At 30.9% G+C, this 13,209-nt stretch overlaps 1 protein-coding gene across 1 annotated transcript in view; it reads left to right on the top strand.

Annotated features, from left to right (window-relative positions):
- Nucleotides 1–2,057: 2,057 nt before the first annotated feature.
- The window catches only part of Baldspot (elongation of very long chain fatty acids protein baldspot), a 50,222-nt gene continuing 39,070 nt past the window's right edge, over nucleotides 2,058–13,209 (top strand). Inside the window, exon 1 of the mRNA XM_090107614.1 lies at nucleotides 2,058–2,611. Coding sequence (XP_089963740.1) covers nucleotides 2,415–2,611 — 197 coding nt within the window. The 5' untranslated portion in view covers nucleotides 2,058–2,414. The remainder of the gene's footprint in view (nucleotides 2,612–13,209) is intronic.

Here is a 13,209-nt window from a genome sequence, read left to right as displayed (position 1 = left end):
CTGCTAATGAGCCTTAATAAATAAATAAATAAATAAATAAATAAATAAGTTTTAACCAACGATTGAAAAATCAGCCGTAATGTAAATAAATAATTAATATTAATATGTAACTACTTAGACTCTTATTAATTATTCTACAAATGAAAAAAAATTATATAGATACCTACCATGACTAAACCTATAAACTAAACATATATATATGTATATACTTTATGTATGGCTGTTTAACCTATTTTTTTATAAAAGCAGTTTATAATTTACTAGCGACCCGCCCCGGCTTCGCACGGGTGCAATGCTGATACTAAATACACTACAGAAAAACTGTGAACGTTGTGGTCCGGGAGCCAGCAGCAAATTTTATGACCAAGTTCCTCTCAAGCGGTAATTAGTAAAATGCATCAAAGTATAGTATTATGAAGCCTCGTGAACGTCAGCTGGAGCTCGGTTGGGGGGAAGAGCGGTTGTAGCCTCCCGTATCAGCTGACGGTTTTTCCACCAAGATACAGCCAGCTGACATATATATTTATCCACAGTTACATATAAGCTATCATCAGGTAAATTTTTGTTTGAGAGGAAATAACGGAAAGTAAATTTTTCTTTAAATTTAACTTTCATGTTCGAGACACCAGCTGACGTATAATACACCATGTTGTAACCAGCTGACTATTTTTTTTCGTTGAGATATTGGGTTAGCTACAATTTGACAAATTTTTAGCTGAGAGGAAATGAATGAATGAATGTATTTTTTTTCCTATGTGCGTGGGAGGCTACAACCGCTCATCCCCCCAACCGAGCGCCAGCTGACGTTCACGAGGCTTTATAATACTATACTCTCATGCGTCTGACGAATTATCTCTTGAGAGGAAATAGTTAACCAAATTTGCACCTGGCTCCCTAACCATTGTATAATATAAAAAACATAGCGGCCCGCTCCGACTTCGTACGGGTATAAAATAGATAGCCGGGCGGCCGGCCGCGGCCGGCAAACGCTTAGTCCCGCAATTTTTAAATCTGTAATATCTTCGAAAATATTCACTTAAATCATACGGTGTAAAGGGCCATATAGATCTATATTAAATGAACAATGTATTCAAGGTATTTAATTGGTTAAGGATTAATGCTGTATTGGTTAAAATCGCATCGAAAATTAGCCATTATTTGTCGTAAAAATTAAATGACAAAAAAAAGTTATTGTGGGTTATCCATAAGAGATAGACATATACCATCGCGGACTTTTCTGTAGACCTTTTCAATGTGTATAATACTTAGTACATTATTTTCATAAAACTCGTAGGTTCAGCCTGCGTTTGCAATGTAAGCGGAAAAAATGTAATTTTTTACGACATCACATTAGAAACCTCAAAAATAACAGTTCTTCTCCACTATTTAATGGATGTTATTATACATATAAACCTTCCTCTTGAATCACTCTATCTATTAAAAAAAACCGTATCAAAATCCGTTGCGTAGTTTCAAAGATTTAAGCGTACAAAGGGACATAGGGACATAGGGACAGGGAAAGCGACTTTGTTTTATACTATGTAGTGATTACATTGATAATTAGATTTTGTACCTATTCTGTTTATTATAAGTAGCACCAATGTAACACTTAAATATAATTATACAACTTCAACCGAATTCTCTTCTCCCTTTTGAGGATAAAACTTAAAACACATTTTAGCCTTTTTTCAGACTCTCACGAAAATAATTTACTGAACTTTTCGGACTAATAATTATTATAGGCAGATTAGTTCTAATTTTGAATTTATTTGTTACTTTTTTATTAAAAGATAGCTCAAGACTATGTAATTGATCGTATAAAATTTCACTGTTGTTAAAATTAAAGGCATATTTTTATTTAAATCATTTTTGTTTGTTATTACTAATTAAATGATTTTGAATATTAGTTTTATATAATTAGCTGACTGAATCATTTTTTTTAATATGGTAACTTTCTTCCAATTATAATCTACAAAAATGATCAGTCTGTGTTATGATCTGTCAATGTCAAGTCATATCCATATGACACACATGGCACATAGATCACATCTGTCATTTCTGGCGTGACGGTGGCCTGAGGTGTGAAGGTGAAGCCGCGAGCCAATATTAAAGTTCATTCATCGTTGTCTTGTCGTTGTGACGAGTGAATAAGCTCGGATTTAAGCCGACGCCTCGTCACCGCGAATATATAATCATCGTTTAACGATTCCGCGCTCATAACTTAAATTAGTGTCGCGAAGTCGGTACGCCTCACCCGTTTCTATCGATGATTTAACCGTCTGTGATAAACGATACCGATTTCAATTAATTTAAAAACAAAGTTAACCAGCGCCGGTGATATCAGTGCCCCTTTTATTAAGAATCAAAGACTGTGCCCGTTCATTCAGTGTCCCACGAGGAGAGACCGCTAAAACATGGAGTATAAGTCTTCCATGACTTATAACCTAGACCTTTCGCCGAACTATTCATATATTTTCGAATTTGAAAATCATTTTATACATAACGATTATAGGAAATGGATGATCGAAAACTGGACGGTCGCATTCTATTATGTTGGAATTTATATGGCGTTTATTTTCGGCGGCCAATACTACATGCAGAATCGTCCGAGGTACGTATCAAATTTGATTCAAAATATAGCCTGTTTCGCTGTAACTCATTTAAACATGTTTGTGTATAGGAATGCTCTCACTTTGCGCATAAGTCACATTCATTCAGTAGAGATTAACTACGTGATGTCACGATTATGTAAAGGCACGTCAAATCGGAAGATATGATATGACTAATATCTAGTGCATACTGAATGTATCGCCGAAACGCGGTAAAAACACGCAGTAAATTTTTTATTAAAATTTATAATTAAGTTGAGATCAGAAGTTTTCTCTCCATTGAGTTTATATTTATTACCAATCAAAAATTTAGACTATAATTTTGTTAATTTTAATATTTACCTATAAAAAGTCATGAACTTGCGTTACTGTTTCAATAGTTTTTATTTATTTACCGATTAAGACACAACAATGTGTGATTGAAACCTAAAGTTTTTGTCTAAACTTATTAATAGCAATGTAATTCTATGAATAAATAATTATTGATTACATTTGTTGAGTAAGTCATGAATTAAGCAAATAAATTTTAACATGAGTTATTAGGTACTAAATTATGCTTCAATAGGTAATATAGTTATTAAAGATCTCTATGATTGAGTTTTTTAAGTTTTTGCACGATAATTTGATTATCTTATAGGTATAATCTTATTTCAAGTTTTATGAAATAAGAGATTAAAGGTTTTTAATATATTATGTGTTATAGTCCATATAGATAACTATCAACAGTGTATTAAAACATTATTTGATAAGATTGAAAATTCATAGGAAGTGATGTATCACTTTATTGCTATACTTACTTACACAAAAAAAACGGCCAAGAGCAAGTCCAACTCGCGCCTGAAGGGTTCCATACTATGGGGACCCTTAATATGTTTTTAAATATTTAGTATTTATTGTTATAGCGGAAACGGAAATACATCATTTGTGAAAATTTCAGCTCTAGATATCACAGTTTATGAGATACAGCCTGGAGACAGACATACAGACAGCGGAGCCTTAGTAATAGGGTCCCGTTTTACCCTTTTCAAACTCAAACTCAAACATTTATTTATTCAATTAGACTTCTTGGAGAAGCACTTTTGAAACGTCAATACATATTTTTACATTTACCACCGATTCGGAAAGCAGTATCTATGGAGAAGAACCGGCAAGAAACTCCATAGTTGCTCTTTTAAATCATATCAGTATTACAATTTAATTTTACAAAATATGTAACTGTATATTATCATAATATGCCAGAGAACTGTCCTGTGGTTTTTACGCGATAACCCTCCATGGGTTTTTATCTTCCATCTTGGGTATGGAACCCTAAAAATTAATCCTATTTAAATATAATTTAGGTATTTATATTGGCTTTAAATTATTATTAAAAAAAAGATTATTAATGAAGAAGATATCATATAGGTATATTAATCTTTCTTCCCATGTTTTAGATCTTTAACACATGAAAAAAATAAAAATGTTTGTGATTACAATGTACTTATCACAAGTAACATGATAAATATTAAAAAAAAATATATATTTTTACATAAAAAATTCAATGTAATCAACATTATCAATAATTGCTATTGATCTGTTTGGTAATGAGAGCATTATTTTTATTACATTCACACTGAGCAACAGAAAAATACCTAAATTTGGGTTTTATATTTTATTTGATCGATTTCTCTTGGATAGGCTTTTTAGTGACAAATTTTTTTTACCGCAATTCTTCTAGTTGAAATGGAAACAAATGCAACAAAATAATAAAAAATACTTAAAATCCATTCAATACATTAACTAAATTATGCTATTTAATTGTATAACCAACCCAATATTTTATTTTATATGTATAGGTTCGTTTATCCTACTTTTGTATCGCAATGGATCCATTTTTAGATATATTTTTTTTCTGTTTTTTGAATTATGATTGTGAGGACTTAAGAAGCTAGATAGTGACAGGCTACTTACTGCAGTGAAATATCTTATTCCCATGGGAATAACCTTTGAATATGCAAGCAAAGTGGTAGGCAGAAAGCTAGTAAAGTATAAAGCATGTTTAAAACTTTCAGGGCCGATTTTTCAATCCCGAGATAAACAGTCTAATAACTACCGCTCGAATAGATTTATTCAATTATTTATCTAACTCATTACGGCTCGCCTATTTTTCAATCGTGATTTATTTGATGAACAACTATCTGACCAAATATTTCCATATTGGCAGCTCTGCTCTCGGAGTGGCGAAACAAACATATTAAATTAGTCAGGTTAGAGCGGGATAGAGTCAACTCTTGCAATTTGTCAACAACCGTCATTATGACTCACGTCTTGTATTGCTCTTGTCTTCTATGATTGTTGATTGTTGTTTTGATTCGAGTAAAGAGTTTGGTTAAATTTGTGTTTCAATTTATATATTTTACGATGGAAACGACATATTTAAAGACAGCGTTCGGCAAATTTTCAATGGCATGGTCATCAGTACTATCAAAAACATCAATTTCAATATGATTTTAATTGATAATAATTATATAGAAAGAGGTTTAATTGTTAATAATTCTACGCTCTATGTTATGACATACGAAAATATCCCAAATTTGACGCGTCAGTTGTCAACTCTAACGCCTAACCGTCGAATAGCGCGCTATCTGGCCGTTGGAGCGGCAAATAGATTTATTCCTCAAATAACGTAGTTATTCGATAGATACGTCCTATTCGTCTGTTGAAAAATTGAATATTTTGTTAACTGAAGAATAAAGTCTATCTAGCTGTTTATCTGGGCATTGAAAAATCGGCCCTCAATGTTATAAATTTAAAAAATTAAGTTATTAATCATGTACTATTTTTCATATTTATAAGATGATCTCATAGTCATGATTAGTTAAAAAAATAAAAAGGTATGATTTTTTTTAAATAATGTATTAATGAAAAAAAAAAATCTAACCTTTTTATGTTAATAAAAAAACCTATTTTCTTTATTGATGATTTTTTTATGTACTTAATTTCAACTTACGTAAAAGAAAAATATATTTTCATATTCGCATTCGTATCGAAAAATAAAATAGTTTCAAATTACACTTCAAAAAAGTAAACATTAGATTTTTTAATCGATTTTTAATTATGTTTACTTTCGAGTCGATTCCATACTGCAATTTTAAATTAACCGGAAAACCACTTGATATAATAATTCGTGTCATTAATTTCTTTAAAACCTTTCATTTTTAAGTTTAAACCATCCAAATTATTTTTACTGCTATACTTTCATTTCAGAAGCATATTAATGATGCGTTCAAAAGGAATAGAATAAGAATTTAATGAGGTAGCGTAATAGAAATAATGTTATTCAATGAAAGTGGTCCTCACTTCTCAGTGTAGGGTCCATGGTCACCGCATCCGATCTGCAGCGTTACATAACTGGCCGTAACTTGCCAACTAATGCTTGATAACTGGATGTTACTCGTTTTACCTTTTATGTGAATGATAGCTTTTGTTTATGTTTTTGACTTTTGTACGAAACTCCCCTTTTTGTTTGCGTTTTGTTTGATAGCAGTTTTGCGGAAGTTTTGAATAAATTTGACTGGTATATATGTCAAGTTGGGTGGCTAATTTTTTTATGATTTTGAGAACTTTATGAATTTTTAAATAGCGCTGCGAATGGCTCAGTTTCTATTGCAGTTATTAAATCTAAAATTGAAACTAGATTTTTCGTTGAACGTCATAATATTATGTTTTTATCATTTATGGGCTTTTAATTTATGTTTATTTACAATTTTGTTAATTTTAGTATTTTTGTCTTATTATGACGCATTTAATTTTAACTGCACTTATTGTGGTGTTGAGAATAAGATCACAGCTAAAAATAGATAATTATCTCAAACACAAAATTACAGTCATAATTAAGTAGGTAGGTACTTAAATATCAGACGGAAAATAGATTTTTTTCTCGCATTTTTTTTATTTGACTGATCAAAGTTTTTAATATGTTCCAACTATTGCCGCTGCCCGCTGACCAACACGAAAAACGCTATAACGACGCGGACGTAGAAATAATTGTCTATTAGTATGCAAAAATTTAATAAAAACGTGTTTAGCCGTTTTGAGCTGTTCATATTTGAAATCATTCTCGATATTTTGTAATTATTTTTCTATTACAGTGTGGGGTGGTTATTTTGGCTTAATAGGTGATATGATAGATTAGTGCATTTATCCTCTAGGTATCTAATTAATGCTATGCAAAAACGGATTGAAGAAGTCCTTCATTTTGAGTCATACCATCAGAAAAAGTGGCAAAGGGTGTAATTTTTTGAAATTTCGAACATGTCCAATATCTCGAAAACCTTAGTACTTTAAGTATAAATTAATAAATAAAATAAAATTCATTTTTCTGAACCGCCATAACATCCTCTATCTCTAGCTACCAGATGCTACCAGGTTATCCATTCATTTCGCTACACCCTAAAGTGCATAACATTAAAAAGTAATAGCACTGAAGCGGTGCAGATAAATTGAAAATTTCAACTGCTGAGCCACCACCGCTTCATCCGCAAAGGTTTTAAATTTACATTCTATCAGAAAATTATACTCATAGATTCTATGAGTATAATTTTCTTGCCCGGCTAAGTAAAAAAATAAAAATATTACGATAATAAAATATACTTAAATTCTTATTTCATATATTATGTACCTAAATACGAAAAAAATGAAGCAATGTTTGTAACTTTTGAATAATTACAGTTCCGTGATTTAAAAGCCATTCACATATAGGTAAAAAGATGTGCATGTTTATGCTGTAAAAAATCATTGTAATAACGTTAATTTCAACTTTTCCTCGTTCGGCTTCGTGGAAAGATTGTTTTTTTTTACAATATTTAAAGTAATAGGTATTATTACAGCTATACCTATAAGGTTTTTATAAATAAAAGTTTTCTTACGTCAACTCGTAACATTATCTAGTAACTAACTAACTAGCTGCTCCGCGCGGTTTCATACCCGTGGCTCCACTCCTGTTGGTCTTAGCGTGATGATATAATATAGCCTATAACCTTCCTCGATAAATGAGCTATCAAACCCCAAAAGAATTTTTCAAATCGGACCAGTAGTTCCCGAGATTAGCGCGTTCAAACAAACAAACAAACAAACTCTTCAGCTTTATAATATTAGTATAGATTCATTGTACCTACAGCGGTATTGTTCCAGATAATAATATTACGATGGCAAAAAGATGTTGTAAAAAGTAATATTTTTCAAGGCTACGTTTTTGCTAGACGAATAACCTTTGGAATAGGAACTGAAGTTTTCTAGACTAGCATTAATATCATTTAGAGCATCTACGGAACCGTTAGTAATCTATTGTGATACTGGGAATAAGAGTGAAAAGTGAAGGGTGCTTTGCTTTCTCCTTTTATCGTTAATCTGGGATGTCAAGAAGAAGACAGAAAATTCAAACGATAAATCGTTATAGAAATAAGGAAGCCAAGGCGAACGTTGGCAAAAGTCTCGTGTTTTTAATCGTTATAATTAGTATAAATTCAAATATGATTCAAATTGAACATACGAATGCAAGTGTTCCAAAAAATACGCACCTTCATGATTATTAATATAGGTACATGATACATGCATATAATTATTATCATATAAGGTTCGTCTTTAGCCCAATTTATTTAAAAAATAGAGTATCTTTTATTTTTGATTTAGCTTGTATAACATCAATTTTTTTTTTCTATTTCTAATTAAAAAAAAAATATTAAGAAATACTTGAAATTACACCATAAAAAACTGTAGTTACTATATCAACAAACAATAACATTTTTAATGCAATTGTATAATTATTCCTCTGTATCATTTGAAACAATGTTAGTAGGTTGATCATATCAGGAATTAGCCATGTCAATTGATTAATTAAGTCTGTCATTGTTTTCTTTAATTAGTCTATTATTAGAATGTAGGTGAAAAACGAGACAGTCGTTTTTTTGCACTTTATAAAAATGATGTCTTATATCAATGCTGTGTAATTTGTAGTAGACATTATATTATTAATTGATAACTAACCTACCGGGGAAGTCAATTGTAAATTCTTTTCTTGTAGCTACTTTCCTCATCATTTTGTATGGATAGTCTGGTTTTAGGTCAGGTTACCTGGTTGGATACTAGTCTTTTTCTCACGTTTTTCTCTATACTTATATAATTCGCTATTCCGCGACCAATTAGGTAGTTTCATCAATTTAACTATGGTGAAGAGTGAATAGGCTCTTTCAGGACAGGCATCATTTGCGATCGACCGCATCCACGCTTACCACCAGGCGGGATCGCGGTCAAATGCCTGCTCTGTTTTGAATAAAAAAAAAAAAAAATGGTTAGGGATGTATCTATAGTAATTTAGCGGTTCAGGCGCAAAATTCTAAAAAAAGCGCATGTATATTTCTTGGTTCGAATTTATAAAATTGGAATGCAAGTATGGAATATTCTAGCACTGCAATATAATTTAGAAAGGAGGAACGTTTATAAATGTCATTGATATAATTAACGTATTTTGTTTATTACTTTGTTAAAATTTAAAGGATATTTTAGTATATTCGATACTGAAATACGTAAGTAGGAAGAGACTTGTGGAAAACTCGTTTCGAATTATTATTTATTTTATTGAACATTAAAGTTTATCAGTCATTTTTTATTTTATTTCAGCATTTCGTTATCGGTAAAGTGCTTCTTTTCTCTTATATATTTTACACAAGCAATTTTCTTATGGAATAAAAAAGCGGTCTTACTGAACTATCATCTAAGGGCCAGTATCTATTTAGGTTCCGCCAATTCGACGTCAGTTGTGATGCAGTAAGATATTATTAATTATTCTTTGCAAAATTTCCGCAAAATAATCTAGCTAAGTAGTTTTTGCACTTTTACTATTAAGGTGCCTACGTCCATTCGTTTAAGTATGGATAATGGATATTTACGATAAATAACCAAAAATAATATTTTATTATGCAATTTTCTTGAATATCATCATAATAAAATAACATTCAATTTAAATATTGAAACTTATAAAATTATTAATAATAATATTCACAAATAATAAATAATATTTATAAGTTATAACCTTGGTTTTATTTTGATTTACCTGCATTCTCATTAAATTAAATGCGAATTTAATTGTTGTTTAATTATTGCATGTTGGTTTTAAGTAAATACTAAATAGGATTATTATACTTACGTACAAAAAGTTAAAATATACGAACCAACTGTTCATTGTTTGCAATTATTCAAAAATTTTATATGAATAACTAGCGGTCCGCCCCGGCTTCGCCCATGGTACCTACATGTTCTCGTTTTTTTTTTCATTAGAACAATCCTCGTACTTCAAGGAATAGATTCCGCAGCGCACGCGATGACAGAATTTTTAAGGAATTTTTTACACCTTGGGTTACATTATTGCATTTTTGGTAAGGATCTCTAATTTTTTTGAAAATGCAATATAGCCTTTGTTGCTCAGTGAAGATGCAGCTTTCTAATGGTGAAAGAATTTTTGAAATCGGTCCAGTAGTTTATGCGTGAAAACAATACATACTTACAAACCTATCCTCTATAAAATTTTAGCATAGATTTAAGAATATAATATATGTAATACAAAATTAAGGCTTTTAAATATGAATACGTTATTTGCTATTTACGAATATATCATATTATTAACCGATATCATATTTGCAATCATATTTTCCTAAACTAATTTCCTAACTAATTTCCATGCCTGTCTCAAATCTGGTGCAAGAAACACCTGATCGGGTCTGTATTTCATATAATATTTCAATTACTTTTGGGATTCAGACATATTATTATGGAATAGCCTTGAGTAGAGTTAAATGAGGTAATAGAGTGGAAATGACAGTTCTTAATCCTACGGCTCTAATAATAGGATTTTTTTGACATAAGTACTTGGTTAAGAACCTTTTTGTAGTTGGAACGTAATATAGGAACAAAATCATCAATCAACAAGTCGTTTATTTTTAATGTAACTGTTTTCATATAAAAAGTAAACTACATATTTATATTTGGGTAACAATGGCTCAATTAACATTTACAATTATTTTAAATGTTAATAGATTTAAATAATTAAATACCATTTTTTTCTAAGCTCACCTAATTGTGATTTTTGTTAGGTAAATGTTACGGAACCGCTTTTTTGCCGCACCGTATGAATTATTAATACTACATAATTTCGTTCAATTTAAAGTAATTTGATTGCTTATTTTCTCAATTGACGGTACATTGTATAAGAAGATTTTGATAGTGTGTTTGTGTTATAATAGCAGTCATATAGGTCTACCAGAATCTGATGGCATATTTATATTTAAGAAATAAAAGATTTTCATGTGGCAACTTATTTGACAACTATCAAATTGGTTGTCAAATTATTTGTCTTTTTTGCAGTTGATAAATAAATTTTAGGATTTTGTCTAAAAAAATCTTCGAAAATGTCGAAAAAGCCGCTGCGATCACAAGCAAGAGGTGTTGTTTATAATGTGTATAGAAAAACATTCGATGAAAAAGGTTCAAACACATCACAATTTTCAATTTTTAAGATCTTATTGGTAAATTGGACTTACCCGTTTTGATACTTTAAATTAAAAATATTATAAGTAGGTAACTATAGTATTGTTTGTTGATTACAACATAATTTTATGAAAACTTATAACAGGAGTTTCCAATACGGCTATTCGTCAAGTCCAAGCTGTCCAAGTCAATTTTATAATGTGTGTATCTGTTTGTACTTACGAAAATAAACATAGTTTTATTTTATTTTATAAAAAATAATAAGCAGTCTAGTTTTCTATCGATATAACTTCGATATTTTTACATGGCATAATGATAATGAACATACAAATATAGGTATATTGTGTAAATAATAATATGTATTACCTGTATAAAAGTAATATGTATATTATACATGTAAGTATGTACGTACCCACATAATATTAAGTGGATATCTCATTATTAAGTACAGTATTGTCCACTTATGTAATGTGACTAATGATATTGAGAACAAACTAAAAAATAAGCAGTATCAAGATCGTTCAGTCCATTTTCCCTAGGGTTGCACACTCAAAATTTTGATTTCCCTAATTGCCATCAGATTCTGGTTTACCTATACTAGTGCAATTAAGAAGATTAGGGCTACCCACACAGGCATGTCAATAATGCTATCAGTATTTGAATCAAATCCAGTTAAATTTTTACTTTCTTTGCGTGTCTTGCCGGACGAGAATGACTTCCGAATAGATTGAGTTGAAAAAGAAAAATCCAAAATGTTATCGGTTTTAATAAATATGTAATAATATAACTTACCTATACATGTATAGGATGAATACTTATCTGTTTTATATTATGTGTTTTATTATCTATTCATTATTTTGTGTCGAGCGGTAAATTTTTAATTTTTGTTCGAGGTAAATAATCGTGACTTTTTTTTGAATTTAGCAATGTGCATGTTTTTTTGGATTTCGCAACGTGTATTATGTTGCTATGAATAATTGCTGTGAATTTTGGTGATCGTAGAGAAGATTATATTTATTTTTATTTTTTTATAATAACTGCAGCTGCGTTATAAATCAAAAGTTTTTCCATAATTTTTAATTTGATAGTTATTATATTCACAAATGTTATGTGTGTAATGTATGCCGGGTCCAGACTGGTGAAACGTAACATGCAATGTAACATGCAATGAAAGAATTCACCGTCCACATTGCTGCAATGTATCATGAAAGGTAACACACTTTGTAACAATTTCTCATAGTTTGGACGTCTTGCGCGCGCGAATTGTGCATTACACGCGCATGCTACGAGCATTACAAGCCGCGCGCGGAACGATCCGAAATTTGTCGGTTTTTCGACGAACACAAAGGGGCGCGTTGTGTGCGCGGAGCAGCCAATGTGGACGGTCGTTTGAGAACGCAACGAACATGGAGGACGAGACTGCGTGGAATGAGCAAAAGAAAGGGTCTTCGGCGTATTTTCATGAGTTGATGTATTATTAATAATGAAGTACTGATAATCGTCATAGCAAGAACGTGGTCTTCGGACTCCATGCTTCGTGTGATCTACCGGTTTGACGCGCACGAAAAAAAACGTGTATCGAAGGGCCGTGTTCGCGGCAGAATGGCGGAAACAGACGAACGCGGGATGTTCGTAGTGAATGCGCGTTATGAGCGCGCTATGCGTCCACACCAGCAGCGAACATGCAATGAAAGGCAGAATGTTACATTGCATGTTACGTTTCACCAGTCTGGACCCGGCATTATATGTTAATAATGTATTAAAATGGGTGAGAATGACATCTGTAACACCTTCCTAAAAAGATTAATCGTAGATATTATTTGCAGAATGTAAAGCAACAAAATTCGCGGGAATTGTACTAAGTATGTTTAGACATCTTTTTTTGATTATCTAGATAAGGGAACTGATTACAAGAATAAAATATTTTTTTTGTTTGTTCAAGTAGATGTGTGAATGAATTTGTGTATAATATTTAATATAATACAAAATATATTAACATATAAATTATTTCACATTTACTTAACAATAAAAATTATTAAATTATACATTTTATAAATATGACGTGAATTATAATATAGAA

This window comes from Colias eurytheme, chromosome 11 (assembly GCF_061535395.1).
Source record: "Colias eurytheme isolate Ceu_HAF_F1 chromosome 11, ilColEury1 Martin Lab GWU primary, whole genome shotgun sequence".
Lineage (NCBI taxonomy): Eukaryota > Metazoa > Arthropoda > Insecta > Lepidoptera > Pieridae > Colias > Colias eurytheme.
This window is presented reverse-complemented; position numbering and strand designations above follow the sequence as displayed.